The 20,779-nt window shown below is 39.9% G+C and overlaps 1 protein-coding gene across 2 annotated transcripts in view; it reads right to left on the bottom strand.

The window, feature by feature from the left end:
- zdhhc9 (zinc finger DHHC-type palmitoyltransferase 9) overlaps window positions 1–2,210 on the bottom strand; it is a 104,718-nt gene extending 102,508 nt beyond the window's left edge. Inside the window, exon 1 of one of the 2 annotated variants that reach the window (XM_059651457.1) lies at window positions 2,193–2,210. Coding sequence is in view for 1 of the 2 variants with exons in the window: in XM_059651456.1 (XP_059507439.1) it covers window positions 1,699–1,856 (158 nt within the window). In the remaining variant the exon portion in view is untranslated. Of the gene's footprint in view, window positions 1–1,698; window positions 2,154–2,192 lie in introns of those variants that run through there. The other variant, XM_059651456.1, reaches the window with a different exon arrangement.
- Window positions 2,211–20,779: the final 18,569 nt, after the last annotated feature.

A 20,779-nucleotide genomic window follows, 5' to 3' on the forward strand; every position in this document is an offset into this window, starting at 1 on the left:
CTGTTCCATGTATTGAAACTGTTCTGATGTACCTCAAAAAGTGAAGTATAACACATTAAGAGTTTGTGTCTATTGGGCTGTCATTTTCAATAATAAGTATTTTGCTCTCAGGTCACATACCTGACAACGGTTGCCTGTTGTCAATATTAAGATTGGTACCATTGTATTGGTACACACAAATGGAACACTGTTTGGAGACCAGTTGAACTTTACTACAATTTAAGTCAAAATGTTTTGTAAGGCACTGCACAAATTTTTTTTTTTGAAAACAGGAAACACGTATAATGACAGAGATAAAGCTCTGAATAAGGGTCTAGGCCCAAAACGTCAGCTTTTGTGCTCCTGAGATGCTGCTTGGCCTGCTGTGTTCATCCAGCTTCACACTATTATCTTACACTTCTAATGACAAGCAATTTTAGTGTTCTACAATACACTGACTTTTGTTTAGAAAATAATCCCATGCTGCAAATTTAAACAACACCTAAAACAAGAAATTTACAACTTGCATTTGTATACAGCAGGATCGGATTATTGTAAAATGGGGGTTGGGGGTGGGAATGGTCTAACTTAGGGCCCTATTGCCTGAATTCACAGGGGTTTATTTTAAGAGAAAAGTCTATTCCTTTTTCCAATTCCTGAACAAGATATGTAGAATTGCAAAAACCAGACAATCCTCCAGCATAACAAACCAGTGTCTAACGCATGAAAAGGCAAGTCCTTCTGGTCCTTAAGGAGACACCAACATACTTGCTCTGCCTGTGGAGGACAAGGGGAGCTCGGCACAGCGCCCCAGAGGCTGCGCCGCAGCCAAAGGAAGGAAGACCTGACTGATGTTCCTTTTTCTACAGCTAGGAATACTGAGGTAGCCACTTGTACCTTCAGATTAGCTTAGATAAAAACGGAAAATAAATCGAGGACTTTTCAGAGCACCACCGTGTATTTAACCACGTAGTAGTTCTGAAACTTTTAAAATCCAAAGACGGAACTTTTTTTTTAAAATAAAAGCAAAGTATGCCAACCATTAATTGAACGCTGCAAAAGCAATTATTTGGCAGGCTATTTTGTTCACATTAGCCAAATATAACAGCATGAAGGAAATCAAATTAATACGCATCATTTCACCGCGAACGTCACCACGACGAGAATTACTCGAGCTGTCCTGGTGGACTCCATTCCCGATTCACAAGAACTGTCATTTTTGAAGGCTTGCCTCTCGTTGACCAAAATAATGATTTGCGAAATTACTACTACTTTAGAATCTAAAACAAATCCAAACGTTTTAAAAAGGAACCCCACCACACCATAGTTGTCAAGGTCATTGCTCTCAAGTGAAATTTTACAGAGAATAATTAGCTCAAACTTGAAACAATTAACAGCAAGATTTCGTTTTATTTTCCTCTCTACAACACAGAGCGACTCGCATTCAAACAGCTAAGATTGACAGGTAGCTAACAGAAGTAGTGGACACAGGATGTTTAAATCCATCACAGCACGATTTAAAATTCACGTAAATCAGTTGCGAGCTCTACGCCAGAAAAATGGTTTTAAATAGAAATCTAAGCTGCACCGCGAAAGCTTTACGGCTCCTCAAACACAAGGGTTCTCTGCTAAGGTATGATTTTCGCCACTTTTAGAAGCCCAGGTCCTTACACCTCTCTCAAAACACAACAATTCTGCATTCTTGTCATTGTTACTCACTCAAATCCGAAAAACAACGCGCTGGTTCCTACGATGAGGAAGACGGTAAGGTAAAAAACTCCTTTCTGTCGAGCCATCATGATCCTACCATCGCAACAGAACGTGTTTCTCCCTGGCAGCTTCTGCCATTTCCGCGTTGGCTTTTTCTCGCTCTTCATGGCTTTGTAATTCCTTTCGATAACTCTTTACAATGAAAAATCTCTTTTAAAAAAACTCAATCAAATATAATAATGCCTTCTTTTTATTAAAAAAAGTTTCAGATCGATGTCAGTATATAATACAGCAGACCGCTCTTTCCCTTTGTTCCCCGGGTATGCGGTCCTCAGTTCCCCTCCTGTTCCTTCCTTTCCTGCCTCTACCAGCTCCTATATTCAAGCAAATTCAGCACTACCTCTCTATTCGCTGCTCCATCTCAGAGACTCAGCCAGAGCTCCGTCAGCCACGCCCTTCCCCAGCTCCACTTTGTAAGACTGCTTGTGCGCGCCCCCGCTCACCTGCTGGTTCCCGTGGGCGTGCGCGCGCCTCCAGCTTGAAGCGACCCATTCATTCGCACCATTCTTAGCCGACAGACAGACAGGCTGTTGTGAGTCACTGCCACACCGTGTTTAACCAGGTCGACAGTGGATGGGACCAGAACAGAGATTTATATTTGCAAAAATTACTAGTCGATGATCGAGGCCATTTTTGGGATTGAAATTTTTTTACATAGGTTCAGTGGAAGTGTTAAATCTCTTAAAATCAGTGTCTGAATTCGAGATCACAAAAATTGCACCAAGTAATTTCCTATCCCCCAAAAAACCTAATGATGCTTAAATACTCCAGCTGTTAGTGGCAATGACAGATCTTTGATTCAACATGGAAATCTGTCAAATAGGCTGTTCTTATCCTTGTGAAAACAGTATCTCTCTGTCTAGATAAACATCGAGCTACGTTGAGCTACATTGAATGGTATTTGCGCAGTAGACACTCGCCACAGAAAGTTAAAGCTGCTCTCCAGTGATGTAAGGAGCCTGCTTTTTTGTGATGCTATTTCAGGGTTGCATATCTAATTAAGGCTGGAACAGCCATCAGAATTTTTTTTAACAATACGCTTGTTGACGACAGTCAATTAACTACTTTGGCATTGTAGAGCTTCATTTCTTGGGATTTTAATTGTTGAATATTTTAAATGTCAAATATAAACGTCTTTTTAAAGTTTTAATCTTTTTTTCTCACAATCCAATCTTTATTTTTCTCCATTCTTATGGTTTCATACTAAATATGTTTTGTGGACTTGAATTTGAAGGATATCTGGATTTTGTTTAAAGAGATCATGAAAAGACAACAGAACATATTTCTTAGTAGTCATGGCCTTGTAATAACTACTTGTTAACTAAAGAGCATTTCCCTGGTTTCGACTTATAGATTTCAGTTTCCGCATTAGATATATATTGCTTGTGGCATTTGGTGATTAGCTACGCTAGTTTTCCTGTTACTGTAAAAATATTAAAGTGAATCTAGTGTGAAACTGAATTGTTCATTTGTTAAACTAAGAATCTGATTGACATTTTACGTTGAAAATAAACGATGTCTGTACAATATAAACAGCCAGTTTCAGCTTCAATCATGGAACCAAAGATGGCAAGACAGGTTAAGTTTAGAATTATTTTTGTACGAGGAGAAGTTCTTCATATGCAGGAACTATCGTTAACCTGGTTATCAACTGGATCAGCCAATGTTAGCCACGCTTAATCCAACTGGGGGGATCAAGCTCACTCCGTTAAAAACCTACAGTTCATTATCATGATTTAAATAAGGCCAATGAATTAAGATTATTTTTTCGACCCTTACCATTGCTGTGGCCAGAACATTGACCCAGCTTGCTATGTAATTTTCAATGCCAGGATTACCACACTTTCCAAAACTAATAAAGTTGCAGTTTTCTTGAAACCATGGGGAAACACTTTGGTGATTGAGATTTGTTAATTGCAGACTCAGTGGGATTTGAACTTCATCCTACAATTTTCCACAAACAAAGATCCTAATCTCTACCATGCTATGCAGTAAATGCCAGCGATCAAATTATTTGAGTATTCATATGGTTTCTTAGACTAGTTGCTTTCTTTGGAACAACATTTTTATAGTCACAATAGTCATGAATCATCAACTCAAGCAGTATTTGATCATCTTGGACTTTTACCCCACAATGTCAGTTAATATAGCACCTCTGGAGAAAAAGTACTCTAATCTGAATGTTGGGTTTAGCTTAATTGATTTTCAACATATCCTCTAGCTGCACACTGTGTCTGATTTAAATAATTTGCATACATGTAAGTTAACCATTTTTCATAGCATTTTAAAAGAACAGGATGATATGTCCTTTCAATTTCAAAAATATAAGATCATGATATTGTCTAGAGTCATATGCAAGTTATTAGTAGTTAACACAAATTCTGAGCAAAGATTCCATGCAGTAGTTACAGTGTTCTTAACACTTGCAAGAGAACAAAATACTGTTAGAGCAACTTCCAAAAAGACAAACAGAAGATTGTGAGTAGTTGCAGCCGTTTTCTTTCTATTCAGAGACACTTTGAAAAATCTAAATATAGATGAAGAAAGGAAAATAAATCAATGTGTTTTAGTCTATAAGAAAATTCTCTCCAATTCCCATTTATACAAGGTATATATACCAAAAAAGTGGACCTGTGCTCACATTGTAGCGTAATTAAACTATAAGACAAACTTGAGTAGTGCTGAAAAATGACACATTTTGTTAAGGCTTTTCATCTTGATACTTTTCAGGATATTTTGCAAAAATTGATATTCAATTGGAGAACAAGCATTAATAGGAGAGGACCAACTGTTGATAAGTTGACTCTGATGTTAGAGCCCTTACTGTGGACAACAAACCCATTAACACTACTAATAGTTAATAGCATGGCTCTGATTAAATTTCAAATCAGACAGGCTGATTCTGATTGGACATGGAATTGCCATGAGAAATGAGCTAGTGAATGGCTGTTGCCAAATCTATGGAGGTGCAATAATACAGAGCACGTCCATGTTCTCCCTTTCTGCAAAGTATTGAGCCGCATCAATTAATAAAGGTTCCAGTTCACACAAATGCTCCACACTGCAAGCTTGACTGACAATCTTAATTTTCTGCCCCTTCATTTTCTGCTTAGACGTTTTACATCCTTCAGACCTCAACACCGAGTTCAACAACTTATGACCATGAACTCTGTCCTCCCTTTAGATCACCAAACTTCCCCCAGTGCTTGTTTGCATTGGTTTAGTCTCAGCAGAGCTGATCTATTTTCTGTTATAAGCACCTCCTGTTAACATATGCTTCTCCTCTACTACCACTTAGCATCTCCTTTCGCCTTTTGCTCTCAGCACCGTTAACATTTGTTCCACTTGCTCCTCTATCCCCCTTTTTCAACAGCATAAAATCTATCACTTTTCCAGTTCCCTTTATTTCTGAAGAAAGTTAATTCTGTTTCTCTCTCCACAAAGTCTGCCAGACACGCTGAGTTTCTCCAGCACTTCCTTTTTTATTTCATTTCTCCAGCAGCTGCAATATTTTCCTTCTAATGAATATCCTTTTCTTAGTTGTACAATAAATATTTAGTGTACAAAGTATGTAATGAGATAGGGAACTGAGAGGCCCTGATATAATGCAAATTGAGCATCAATCATCAAGTTATTGCTGAGGAAGTGCTGATCAATAGCACTGCCAAGAATACCCTCCATCACTTGCTAATGATAAAAGAGTAGACTTGATGACGTAAAAATTAGCCCTGTTGGATTTAGCTTGCTTTTTGTAGACAGGGTATTCCTGGGCATTTTTCCATGTTGTTGCTTAGTTACCAACATTGTAAATTACTTTGAACAAGTTGTCTAAGTGTATGATTAGTTCTGAAACACAGGTTTCAATATTACAACTGTGGTGTTATCAGCGCCTGCACCCTTTGCTATGTCCAGAGTCTTCAGCCGTTTCCTGATGTCCCGTGGAGTAAATCAAATTGGCAGATTGGCATTTGTGAACCTGGTGCCCTCAGGGGAGGCTGAGATGGGTCATCTCCTCAGCACTTTTTGGGCATTAGGTGGCAATTAAAACAACGTTTCTTTGTTCTTGTTTGGCTCGGGACCTTGAAATTACATAGAATCAAGAGTTAATGTTGAATCTTCACAGGGTAACTTCCTCACAAATATACACCATTGTGCCATGTCTTTAGTGTGTCTGCCCTGCAGGATATATCAGGGATGGTAATAGATAAGTTCAGAACAATAACGTAAAGAATGGTTGGCTCAGTACGTCTCTGTCAGTCTATTACTTAACTCATCTTTGTTTTGCAACGGCCCTAGATGTTAGCAAGAAGAATGTTTTTAATCAATTAATTGAATTTAATCTATAAAGGATTAGTCCAGGTCTTTGATTTACTAGTCTATTAACATACAGAACCACCTCCACTTTGGTGGGATTGTACCATCCACTTTTTCTATCCTCCCGCCATCTAATACTATCTTCAATTATTTTTCTATTTCATGTTAAAGTATTGTGATAGGTTGGTTTAAATAATCATTTATGTTAATGTACTTCAAAACCTACTAATTCTTTGCATGAAACTTTTTCTTTCAACTTCCTTCTTTAGGCTCTTTAATACACATCATATATTTATGTCTTCTTATTAATGATACTCCCATGTCAAAGAGGTTGGAACTGAGGCATAAACAAATTTGACAGAAATATCCTGGTTCCCCATATAAGGAACAAGCCTCAGACTGGAGGCCAAAATGCTGAATAAGATGACAATGATCAATGGCTTGAAAAGCATTCATTATTTAAAACTCCTATTGAATTTTATACATAAATCTCAAGTTCTGCATTGGACAGAGTCTATTCTGCACTCAACATCTTTAGTCAATTTTAAAAAAAATTCTTAATCAACTTTTCCAGACATCTCAAGGCACACCTGCATGGCAGGTGGGACTTGAGCCCATATTTTCTGGTCCAGAGGTTGGCACACTATCACTGTGCTATAAGGCTCTTGAGTCTTCGATAGACTACTATCAACTGGTCGACACAAGTTGTAATAACAACAGGTTTGGGCCTTCAGCTACTGGAAAGTGAAAATACATTACATAAATGTTAGTTATTTTCAAACACCAGTTTTCTCCTTCCATAGTCCATTATTTTATTCACTTTCTCTCATCATTATCTGCGTACAACTCTGGTCACCGCATTATAAGAAGGATGTGGAAGCTTTGGAAAAGGTGCAGAGGAGATTTATTAGGATGTTGCCTGGTATGGAGGGAAGGTCTTACAGGGAAAGGCTGAGGGACTTGAGGCTGTTTTCATTAGAGAAGAAGGTGGACAGGTGACTTAATTGAGACATATAAAATAATCAGAGGGTTAGATAGGGTGGATAGGGAGAGCCTTTTCCTAGGATGGTGACAGCGAGCACGAGGGGGCATAGCTTTAAATTGAGGGGTGAAAGATATAGGACAGATGTCAGAGGCAGTTTCTTCAATACTCAGAGAGTAGTAAGAGAATGGAACGCTTTGCCTGCAACGGTAGTAGATTTGCCAACTTTAAGTACATTTAAATTGTCATTGAACAAGCATATGGACGTACATGGAATAGTGTAGGTTAGATGGGCTTCAGATTGGTATGACAGGTCGGCAAACATCAAGGGCTGAAGGGCGTGCGCTGTGCTGTAATGTTCTATGTTCTATATGTTCTATATTATTTTTCATGTATGAGGTCAGATTGTGTGCTAGCAGGCCATTCAACTACAAGGCAGATTGCAGTTGAGCTTTATCTTATCAGCAAATAGTCCTTACATTCACTTTCTAGATCTTATCCCTGGAGAAAAGTCATTAGCACTAACTTTTTTAGTCTGTGCATTTTGAGACTGATTGGTCTTTACTGTAGATAAAATATTGTGTTGTGTTCAGGTGTTGGAATTGCATCACATAATCTTTACAAATTGTATTTCCTTTTGGAATCTTTGATTCTACTTTTTATTGTGTGACTAGAATACAATGTTGCATCTACTTGGGACAGTTTATTCATTTAATGAAATAGAAATGACTTTGTACAAGAATAAAAACCGTAACATAAAGTTTAACGGTAAATTATGTAAAGGATAACAGCTGGTGGTTAGGTGCACATAAAGTAATAGATATCTGGTAGTTAATTACATGTGAAAAAGGATACCTGGTAGTCAGTTACACAAGAAGTTATTCGATCAAACAGCCATAAATGCAGTTTGATCTGTTTACAAAAATAAGCAAAATCCTGACTTTGAATTACTGTTTTAAAATCAGTGGACCTATGGAACTGCTCATTTTAAATAGTGTTCTTTGGATTTCTCACCTTTTCCTATTATCCTGCAGATAGCATGAGTGAGGTAAAGGCAAAATGATGTAGGTTAAAATTTAACAGAGATGTTACTGATGTAGAACATGAAGTTAAACAGCATTAAATTACTGCCTCATAAGTCACTTTTTATTTGTGGCAGATAACAAAAAAAACCTACATAATTTTCTTTGTAATTTTTCAAACATTATGCATACATCTCTTTTCGTGTGTGATACTCTGCAACTAATTTTTAACCAATGCAGCTCATGGTGAACAAGTTGAGTTCCAAATGTACTGTGTTTGTAGAAGCACTTCATTATTTCACTCCTAATTGGTCTGGCTCTGACTTTTACTCTGTGTTCCTTATGTTCAAATCCTATTCATACATTCTTAAGAAAGCAATGACATTAAGATTAGGGTTAGTCATTAAGGAGCAAAATCATGAAGCTTTTTTAACACAAAGTTTGCTGAAATTTGGAATTCTGTCCTTCAAAAGGTTGTGGATGTTGGTTCAATTGAAATTTTTAAGAATGAGATCAGCAGATTATAATTAGGGTGATGTATACAGATTAAAAGTATGACTGAAGTAGTGGAACCAATCATCATAATTTATTTGACAGACTTAACAGTTTCAAGGTTTGAATACGCTTGATCCTATGTTTCCTAACTCTGCAAGTGGTTGTAAGTTGGCTAATGAGGCGGTTTTTGTTTGAGTTTATCCATTTTTTTGTGTGGGTAGGAAATACCTGAGCAATTTTCCACACTGTCAAGTAGATGCTTGAGTCATAGATGCACTGGAATAGCTTAGCTAATGGGAAAGCTAGTTACAACGTAACTCCTATAATATAGCTACCAATTTCTAATGACTAAACTGAAAGGCCTCTAAGTATCAAGGATTTTTTTCCTCAGGTTTCTCTTCATCACATTGGTACAATCTGAGTTACCGTGATATGTAGATTCCTTAACAAATGTAGTCTGATTGATTACTTACAGTTTGAGCATAAAGTTCAATGGTATCAGCTTAATTAACAAAGAAATGATTTTGCATGAGGAAAGTGCAAACTGAAAATTCATATATGTGGTACAATAATTACATTTTCAGCAGGAAAGCATATTATCATGGCAAACATTCACACATTATCAGACGCTACAATAATTTAAAGGTGAAAAACTATCACCAAGAAGAAATGATTGCAGTTAGAACTTAGTCCCCATTTACATCCCAAAAGGAACCATTATAGTGAAAAGTAGTTTTCATGCCTGGAAGTAATCATCAAATGTATTTCAGGATGCAGGACAATCTTGCCTTAGGCACAGCAATGACAGCTCAGAAGCTCATAAGTTCTACATTTATATTATCTGTTAAATAATTCACAACAATGCACTACATGAACTGACCTGCTAAATAATCCATCCAAGGCTAACTATTAATGATATTCTTTGCAAGCTGATTTCTCATCAGTTATCTACCATGTCAGGTTGTTAATTTTTGGGGAAGCCTGAAAGAACTCAATCCATCCATGTGCAATGTGTTTGCAATGTTGCTATCTATAAGCTAGATTTTCAACTTAGCAAATAGACTTTGTGGATCAGAGTCTGGAATATTGATCCCCCAATTTCCATTCCAGATAATATTTGGTAGACAATTGTCAAACTTTTGCATATCTTACCAAGTCTACTACGGAAAGTTTTTATTTTATTCACTCATATAGGATGGGTGTTGCTAGCTGCAGCAGCGTCATTTCACATCCCTTGTTGCCCTTTAGAAGGTGGTGATGAACTACCTTCTTGAACCTCTGCAGTCCATTTGGTGTAGGTACTGTGACAATACTGTGGCTTTAGAAGGTGTATTTTGTCAGGTTTGTTTTTGAAGAGACGTTTTAAGGCAGAGATATCGAGCTGTCTACTTGAATCCAATAAACCACTTGTGAGGTCTTGGGTTTTTAAAAAGTTGGAACAATAGAAGCAGTCTGAATGGATGGAATCAAGCTACCACACAACCAGGATTTTCAATTTTATTTCTTCAGTAGCAGTTGCTGCATTCTTGAAGTGAGGTTTGGAAGCTGTGGTAGAAATATCCCTGCTACTGTCTCCCTCAGAGTTTTCTCTTGATGCTTTTTCCTTCTGGACTGGAGAATTGTCTATAAGACAATCTATTTTAATGAATTTGCCTTTGCCAAGGGTGTGTTTATAGGATGTTACTATCTTAAAGCAGTTACTGTTTAATGGTTAAATATTCCATTAAGTTTTCCAATAGAGTTGTTATTCCAATTTCTTCTTTCTTTTGTTGTACTTTAAGTATAGTGTTTGAATAAAGTGTGTCTTGCTTCAAGACTGGTAGTTTGATCTATCGAGTTGCATCTGGAATGCAATGCCTGGCACTTGCCTTTAAAATAAGAAAAAGTTAAGGTCTAAACTATCTTCTCAATATATTTTGGGGGGTTTTGGCCTAGTCCATAACAGTACACCTATAATGCAACTAGGGAGAGAGTTCCAGGATTTTGACTAAATGATACTGAAGGACGGCAGTATGTTTCCAAATCATAATGTTGATTGGCTTGAAGAAGACCATGCAGGTGGTGCTGTTCCCATATATCTGATGATCTTTAACTTCTAGATGGAAATGTTCATGGCTTTGGAAGGTTCTGAATCAGGAACTTTGGTGAATTTCTTCAGTGCATCTTGTACATGGTCCGCATTGCTGCTCATGTGTATTGGTAGTGGAGGGAGTGAATGCTTGTGGATGTGGAGTCAATCAAGTAGGCTACTTTGTACTGGGTTGTGTCCCATTTATTTAATGTTGTTGAAGCTGTACTCCTCCATGTGGGGAGTACAGGTGAGAGTCTGAGACTTGGATACAGGCACAAGATGGCTTCTTGATGCAAGTTAGCACAACAAAATGGCTTCTAGGCTACAAACTGTTAATTATGCTAGAGCTGCATAAATAACTAACCCTCAGACTGCTGCAAAGAAAGATTAGCAGACAATGCGACTTTTAGAATACAACAGTAACTTGATAAGATAGAGAAGTACTAACCGCTTTAACTGACCTTCAAGTCAGGTGCAGCGGCTCTCTGTGGCGGGATAAAAGTGACCTAGGCACTGTGACATAAGTTGTTTACCAGTTAACATCATTGGACCTAGTAACTGCCAATGAAGCAATATTACATATTGATTGGTAATTGTTTGAATATACTGTGCGATCACGCCTTGTACCCTGCTTTAGGAAAAGTATAAAAATGTCTTTGTATTAAGCTGTGTATGCAGATCCTCTGAAGAATACAGAAGTGGTCAACTTCTGTGTTTCTGGATGCTCTGTACCCAGCCATATAAGAAATAAAGAGTAAAGCCTTAAACAGCCAGACCAATTGTGAGTGCTTATTGATCGATCGCGGAATCGAGAGACCCCGTTGGGGGTCAAGATTTTCACAGCTAACTCCTGTAATGCGATAGTTCCGTTCTTGTGTGATCTTGAGCTATAGAAAATCGCGTTACAGAAAATCACCATAGAAAATCACGTTATAGAGAAATTGCTATACCTGTACAGTAGAAAATCCACATTATCCAAATAGCGTCCACTATGCATCAATTTCGTTCCAGCAAATTTGCATTAACGAAGTACACGTTATAGCAGAATTATCTGCATTCAGGCATACTCAGACTTCAGACTTGTGCCTGTAGATAGTACACAAGTAATAGAGAATCAGAAAGTGTCGTTTATCTCAGAACTTCCAGTACTTGACCTTGCAGTCATAATATTTATATGACTCATCCACTACAGTTTCTGGATAGTGGTAGCACAGGGATGTTGATTGTTGGAGATTCAGCAAAGCTGTAGCCACTGAATATCATGGAAGATGGTTAGGGTCTCTTCTTAGACAATTTGTAGTCATTACCTAGGACATGCACACTGTGAATGCTACTTCCATCTTATCAGCCCAAGCCTATATGTTATCCAGGTCTTGCTGCTCATAGGTAATGGACTGCTTCAGTCCCTGAGGAGTTGAACATCCCCACTTCTGACCTTATGACGGAGGAAAGGACAGTGATGGAGCAGCTTAAGGTGGCTGTCACTAGGACACTGTCCAGAGGAACTAATGCAGTGATGCCCTGGAAATGAAATGATATACCTCTGACAAGGATTCCAACTAGTGGAGAGATTTCCCTCTAATTCCCATTGACTCTAGTTTTTTTGAGAGAGTCTTGATGCCGGAATCAAATGCTGCATTGAGTCAGGGGCAGTCATTCTCACTTCACTTCTAGAATTCAGTTCTTTTGTCTGTGTTTGAACCAAGATTGTAATGAGGTCAGGAGTTAAGTGGCCCTCGTGATATTCCAATAGAATATTAGTGAGCAGGTTATTACTAAGCCTCCCTTGATAGCACTATCAACAAAGCATTTCCTACAATATGCTGATAGTTGAGAGGAGGACAATAAGACAATAATTAGCTGAATTGGATTTGTGCTTCTTTTTCTGGACAAGACATACCTGGGCAGTATCCTATTTTGTCAGGTAAATCCTAATAATGTCACTGAACTGAGAACTATTATTGGAATGTTGTCAAGCACCATAGCCTTTACAGCATACAATGTCTTCTGCAATTTCTTGATAGCACGTGGAATGAATGAAATTGGCAATAGGTTTTCATCTAAGATGTCAGGGACCTAAGGAGAAGATGGATCTCTGAATAAGGTGCGAAATGCATTAGTATTGTCTCTTCCATGTACAAGACATAAGTCAGGTGCATGATGGAATGTTCTGCACTTGTTTAGATGAATGCAGATCCAAAATCTTTCAAGGTGCTCTCCACCATCCAGGTCAAACATTTTCTCAATTGGCATCCCATCCACCACCTTAACTCCTTTCATTAACTTCACACTATGTTAGTATTGTTATTATGTTGTACTTACCTCAGGAACTTGCCCAGACTTCTTTGACAACAACTCCCAAGATAAAACTTCTACTTTCTATTAACCTAAGATAGGAGGTACATGGAAGACCAACATCAACAAGTTCCCCTCCAATCACATACCATTCTGAATCACAAATATATTGCTGTTCCTTCATTACCACATGACCAAAATCCTAGAATTCCCTCCTTATCAATACTGAGAGTACCCACTTTAGAAGGACTGTGATGGTTCAAGAACGCAGTTCACCACTACCTTCCCAAAAGCGATTGGGAATATTCAATAAGTAATAGCCTTGCCAGTGATTTCAATATCCCATGAATGAATAGAAACATAGAAGATAGGAGCAGAAGGAGGCCATTCAGCCCTTCAAGCTTGCTCCACCATTCTTCACAATTATGGCTGATCATGTACTCAATAGTCTAATCCTGCTTGCTCCCCATAACCCTTGATCCCTTTCACCCAAGGGCTGTATCTAGTCACTTTTAGAGCAGCAATCATGATATCAATGTGGGGGCACAGCTGCAGTGGTGATATGAGATAATGGGAACTGCAGATGCTGGAGTATCCGAGATAACAAAGTGTGAAGCTGGATGAACACAGCAGGCCAAGCAGCATCTTAGGAGCACAAAAGCTGACGTTTCGGGCCTAGACCCTTCATCAGAGAGGGGGATGGGGAGAGGGTTCTGAAATAAATAGGGAGAGAGGGGGAGGCGGACCGAAGATGGATAGAGGAGAAGATAGGTGGAGAGGAGAGTATAGGTGTGGAGGTAGGGAGGGGATAGGTCAGTCCTGATATCAATGTGGACTTCACAAGCTTCAAAATCTCCCCTTCCCCAACAGCATCCCAAAACCAGCCCAGCTCATCGCCACCTCCCTAACCTGTTCTTCCTCTTACCTATTCCCTCCTCCCACCTCAAGCCGCACCTCCATTTCCCACCTACTAACCTCATCCCACCCCTTGACCTGTGCGTCCTCGCCGGACTGACCTATCCCCTCTGCTCTCCACTTTTCTGCTCCTCTATCCATCTTCAGTCCGCATCCCCCTCTCTCCCTATTTATTTCAGAACCCTCTCCCCATCCCCCTCTCTGATGAATGGTCTAGGCCCGAAACGTCAGCTTTTGTGCTCCTAAGATGCTGCTTGGCCTGCTGTGTTCATCCAGCTTCACACTTTGTTATCTGCAGTGGTGATATTAATAGTAATCCACAAACATAGAACATAGAAAAGTACAGCACAGTACAGGCCCTTCAGCCCACGATGTTGTGCCGTGGGTTCATCCTAATCCAAAAATAAAATAACGTAACCTACATTCCCCTCAATTCACTGCTGTCCAGGTGCATGTCCAGCAGTCGCTTAAATGTCACTAATGAGTCTGCTTCCAAGTCTACCACTGGGAAACTATTCCATGCGCTCACAACTCTCTGGGTGAAGAACCTCCCTCTGACGTCTCCTCTATACCTTCCTCCTAACACCTTAAAACTATGACCCCTCGTGGCAGTCAGTCCTGCCCTGGGGAAAAGTCTCCGGCTATCGACTCTATCCATGCCTTTCATTACCTTGTACACCTCGATCAGGTCACCTCTGTGCCTCCTTCTCTCCAGGGAGAAAAGTCCGAGCTCGGTCAACCACTCCTCGTAAGACAAGCCCTCCAGTCCAGGCAGCATCCTGGTAAACCTCCTTTGCACCCTCTCCAAAGCCTCCACATCTTTCCTATAACAGGGCGACTAGAACTGGACTCAATATTCCAAGTGTGGTCTCAGCAGGGTTTTGTAGAGCTGCAGCGTAACCTCGCGGCTCTTAAACTTGATCCCCTGTTAATGAAACCCAAACTTCATATGCTTTCTTAACAACCTTATCCACTTGGGTGGCAACTTTCATGGAGCTATGGACTTGAACACCAAGATCCTGCTGTTCCTCCGCACTGCCGAGAATCCTGCCTTTAATCCTATATTCAGCATTTAAGTTTGACCTTCCAAAATGCATCTTCTCGTATTTATCCAGGTTGAACTCCATCTGCCATTTCTCAGCCCAGCTCTGCATACTGTCAACGTCTCACTGAAGCCTGCAATAACCCTTGATACTATCAACCCAGGATAATGTTTCGTAGATAGCACAAAGTGTAGCCTCATGGCCTGACATATCCACGACTCAAACATTACCATCAAGCCAGGGTATCAACCCTAGTTCAATGGACAGTGCAGGAGTGCATGCCAGGTGCAGCATCAGGCATATTTGAAGATGAGATGCCAACCTAGTGAAGCCACCAAACAGGATTACTTGCATGCCAAACAGCATAAGCAGCAAGTGATGGACAGAGCTAAGAGATCTCACAACCAATGGATCTGCAGTCCTGTCATACTTAGTCGTGAGTACTGGTGGACAATTAAACAACTCATTTGAGGAGGAGACTTCACAAATTTTGCCATCCTCAATGATTGAAGAGCCTAGCACATCAGCACAAAAGATAAGGCTGACTTTTTTGCAGCAATCTTCAGCCAGAAGTGCCGAGTGGATGATCCATCTCAACCTCCTCCAGTCGTCTGCAGCATTACAGATACCGGCCTTCAGCCAATTTGATTCACTCCACGTGATATCAAGAAACAGTTGAAAGCACTGGATACGCAAAGGCTACAGGCACTGATGGTATTCCGGCAACAATACTGAAGACTTGTGCTCCAGAACTTTCCACTCCCCTAGTCAAGCTGTTCCAGCTCAGTTACAATGCTGTCATCTAACCGACAATGTGGAAAATTGCTCAAGTACATCCTGTACATAAAAAGCAGGACAAATCCAATCCGGCCAATTACAGCCCATCAGTCTACCCTTGTTCGTTAGTAAAGTGATGGAAGTGTCATTACCAATGCTTTCAAGCAGCACTTGCTCAGCAATAACTTGCTCAGTGATTCCCACTTTGTTTTCCGCCAGGGACGTTCAGCTCCTGACCTCGTTATGGCCTTAGTTCAAACATGAACATTGAATTTGATAGATTCACGACCCTTTGAAATAAATAACTGCTCATTGTTTCTGTTTGAGACTGCTATCTTTCAACCTATAAGTATAACCTCTCATTCTATGTATGAATATTAAAAAAAAGTCAAGACATCCTGACTTCTTGAGACTGCTGTCAAGTTGAACAATTTAGGACAAAGAGGAATCTCTTCAAAATATGGATGAACATGATAATGCCAGACCTACCAAATGTCTTACTTTGAACATATCCTTGAAACTTCATGCTTATTTCCACCAACATGACTATTCTTTTCCTTGCTTCCCAAAAATCACTCCTTCAATTTGAATTCCACATATCCTTCAGCTTACATTTAAATAATGAACGGTTGCTACTGTCCACATTGTGGCATAAACAACATTGCTGCCTTCAGCAATGTTTATCTTTTATCGAACATTATCAAAACAAGTTATCCAATCATTTACCTTATTGCCACTTATGGGATCTAAAAATGTAGAAATTCGTATTCCCTATAAAATAATTCTTCAAACACACTTTCTTTGACTGAAAAGCTCTGGGAATTCCAGAGGTGATTGAAGATACCTGTCTGTCTTCATTTATTTTGATTGCATTTGAATGAATTTTTTAAAAAAGTCTCCAAAATGAAGAATTTGTTTCCACGCAGAGACTTCTTCTCTTGCACACACATGTTACTACTCAACATGATAAGGTGCTTTGTCCTACTTCAATCCTCATTCATAGGGTGCACATTAATTCCAATTCTTCTTGCAGGACTAGCTGGCAAATATTAGCTGGGAGACTCTAAGAACAGAGAGAGCAACAACCACCTTCCTTCCTTTTAGAATCTCGTTGGTGATTTTCTCTGATGTCTCAACCTTTCCATTTGACTGGTGAAAATGTGGAGATGAAAGAATGTTAAATGTCTCAATCTATTGTGACATGGCTGAAATCTTCGCCAGTGAATAATGAGTTATGAATTATCTTAATGTCTGGAAAGCCTTAATGGCTGAATTATGCTTTAAAGCATTCTGCAATCTCACTAACAGCTTTTGAAGTTAGCTGAACTAATTCCCAGCAGTAAGCATAGTAGTCAACAGTGATGGGATAATTAATTCATACAAAAGTGAAGAGGTCTATTTCAAGCTTCATCCATGGTCTGACTGCAACATCAAACATCATAACACATCTTTAGCCATCTTAGCCTGTTATTTGTCATTGCATTGGCTGATGAGGTCTTTTAATCTTATTTCTCATGTTTGGGTAGTACAGCCATTCTCTAGTGTTCCTCAGATTTGACTCAATTCCTTAATGGTTTGCATAGATACACTTCAGCATCCTGAGGAATAATACCATTCCTTTCAAAGAAGATGACAGCTCAGGTTGTTAATTCATCACTTAAGTGAATTGTGGTCATTTTCTGATGAAGGGTCTAGGCCTGAAACTTCAGCCTTCCTGCTCCTATGATGCTGCTTGGCCTGCTGCGTTCATCCAGCTCTACACCTTGTTATCTCTTACGCTCATTTTGTCTTTCTCAAACAGCTATTTATTAAAATATTCACAACAAAGACAATAGTTCTCCCTCTCTCTGAGTATTGTTATACTTCACTGGGGTAGTGTGCAGAAAATCAAGCCCTGCTATTTTCAGAATCATCACAAAAGGTAAGATTTTTTAAAGCGTGATAAGTTCCCTAATTTTGTCACTGAAGAAGGGTCACTGAGCCTAAAACATTAACTCTGCTTTCTCTCCACAGATGCTGCCTGACCTGATGGTATTTTCCAGCAATTTCTGTTCTTATTTCTGATTTTCAGCATCCACAGTTCTTTGTTTTTTTTCCTTAATTTACCTTTCCTTTAGACCCAGGTTGACAGAAAGTATGGGCCAGGTTTCTGTACTTAATGGAATTACTATTTAATACAATTAATCTGACTGTAGCAACAGATAAATTATTATGAACCATCAGGACATAACAGAGTAACTTGTCCTAGCTTTAGATTTGCTTCAATTGAGATGAATGGGTTTTGCTGAAAATCTACTGTGTGGATCTTTATTCTTCCCATTTTATTGGGCTCAGCTTTATTTGACCTTTTGAGATGAGTATCATTTAATTATACAGCCTCAAGCTCATCACTAAAGGCTTCAGTTTTGGATCACTATCTTCAGTGACTTTGCACAGATTTAAGGAGATCATCTTCCAGTTGTCTACAAACTCAGGATTCCGTGAGATGTATCAGTGTTGTCATACACTGATCTATAGTCTCCCTCTCTCTCGAGCTCTGTTGTTGAATATATACTGCTGTTAACTCTTCAAAACCTATAAAATTTCTTTTGTCTGGTATTTGTTCTCCTTAGAGATTTAAGCCACAAACAGTTGGTAGCTCTCTTTCTTTCGTACTCATAGCTGGATTATTACACTTAATTGCTCAAGTTAAGTCTGCGGCTATTTCATTGTTTTGCCACTCAATTCAGGGAAAATTATCTAATTCTGTTTCATAGCTTCTTTCATTTCCACAGCAGCATGAAGTGGAAAATGCATGGCCGTTTTTTAAGAAAAGATTCTTCCTTGCAGTTTCTTTCAGCTCTCTTGCAGCTTTGAAAATTTGCATATTTTTAGCCAAACTGCTTCAACACCATGTTTCAAGTAATATATTTAATGACTGTGCACAAAGGCATTGACAGCAGAAGTAGAGGTCACATCACTTCGTAAGCCAGCCAGTACACTTAGGGTAAAATTACATGTGATGTAGTGATAATGCCTCAATTTCTGCAACTGGAGGTCTGGCTTTAAGTCCTACTTGCTCCATAGATGTGTATACATCTTTGAACAGATTGATTAGAAAATGTCGACAATAGAATTCTGAGGGGCTTTTGTTGTGTAGTGGTCGTGTCCTCAGTTCAGGTCTCATCTGGTTCAAAAAGTGTATCACAACATATCTGAACAGCTTGATTAAAAATATGAGCAGATCTTGTGACATATTAGTAGTATTCACCTCTGCGTTCAAATCCCATCTTCCCTGTGGATGTAATAATATGTCTGAATGGGTTGACTAACAAATATGTACAATTGTATTTTGTGGGACTCAAATGGAGCAGTGGTACATTCCCTCCCCCTAAGCCAGTTGGCTTATGTTCAGGTCCCACGTGTTCTAGAAGTGTGTCATAATATCTCTGAATTGGCTGATCTCAAATTGCACTTCTCCAAACAGCTACTTTCCTACACTTAGATAACAAAGTGTGGAGCTGGATGAACACAGCAGGCCAAGCAGCATCTTACGAGCACAAAAGCTGACGTTTCGGGCCTTGACCTTTCGTCAGAAAAGGGGATGGGGAGAGGGTTCTGAAATAAATAGGGAGAGAGGGGGAGGCAGATCAAAGATGGATAGAGGAGAAGATAGGTGGAGAGGAGAGTATAGGTGGGGAGGTAGGGAGGGGATAGGTCAGTCCGGGGAGGACGGACAGGTCAAGGGGGCGGGATGAGTTTGGTAGGTAGGAAATGGAGGTGCGGCTTGAGGTTGGAGGAGGGAATAGGTGAGATTAAGAACAGGTTAGGCAGACGGGGAAGAGCTGGGCTGGTTTGGGATGCAGTGGGTGGAGGGGAAATTTTGAAGCTGGTGAAATCCACATTGATACCATTGGGCTGCAGGATTCCCAAGCAGAATATGAGTTGCTGTTCCTGCAACCTACAGGTGGCATCATTATGGCACTGCAGGAGGCCCAGGCTTGGGGACCGCTTTGCAGAACACCTACGCTCAGTTCGCAGTAAACAACTGCACCTCCCAGTCGCAAACCATTTCAACGCTCCCTCCCATTCTTTAGACGACGTCTTTCCTGGGCGTCCTGCAGTGCCACAATGATGCCACCCAAAGGTTGCAAGAACAGAAACTCATATTCCACTTGGGAACCCTGCAGCCCAATGGTATCAATGTGGACTTCACAAGCTTCAAAATCTCCCCTGCCCCACTGCTTCCCAAAACCAGCCCAGTTCGCCCTGGCCTGCCTAAACTGTTCTTCCTCTCACCTATCCCCTCCTCCCACCTCAAGCCGCACCTCCATTTCCTACCTACTTACCTCATGCCACCCCCTTGACCTGTCCGTCCTCCCCGGACTGACCTATCCCCTCCCTACCTCCCCACCTATACTCTCCTCTCCACCTATCTTCTCCTCTATCCATCTTCGGTCCACCTCCCCCTCTCTCCCTATTTATTTCAGTTCCCTCTCCCCATCCCCCTCTCTGATGAAGGGTCTAGGCCTGAAAACGTCAGCTTTTGTGCTCCTGAAATGCTGCATGGCCTGCTGTGTTCATCCAGCTTCACACTTTGTTATCTTGGATTCTCCAGCATCTGCAGTTCCCATTATCACTGATCACTACGTTCCTACACTTGTCTTGTTCAAGCAGGTCCTTACATTATACTGCAAATCTCTGTTGTAAGTTTGTTCTTTTGTCATTTTTAACAATCACGTTTGCAGCTTATAATCAAACGTCAATGATTACAGCGAAATTTTACACATAGCAGTTAAATGTCTGCGGCTGATCTTGTTTATTGAGTGGAAACAGTCTAATTTTCAGAGTCTAATTTATAAAATATAGACTCATCCGATGCATTTCTTTATTTTCTCATTTTAAAAAAATACTTAAAATATTTTTAAACTACAAGGCTCACTTGATTGTTATATGCCCTCGGCCTGCTTCACATTACAATCCACGTTCCTAAGAGCTCTGAAAAGATTGTTCTTTAACGTGTGACACTGTGAGGTTGATAAGTCAGTCTCTGGGCCAAGGTATGAGCCTGTCTCCATGGTCACCGTTACGCCAGGGGCAGATTTACGGCAGGCTGCCTGTTCATTACGACCGTTGG

The sequence above is a fragment of the Stegostoma tigrinum genome, chromosome 15 (assembly GCF_030684315.1).
Source record: "Stegostoma tigrinum isolate sSteTig4 chromosome 15, sSteTig4.hap1, whole genome shotgun sequence".
NCBI classification, from domain to species: Eukaryota; Metazoa; Chordata; class Chondrichthyes; order Orectolobiformes; family Stegostomatidae; genus Stegostoma; species Stegostoma tigrinum.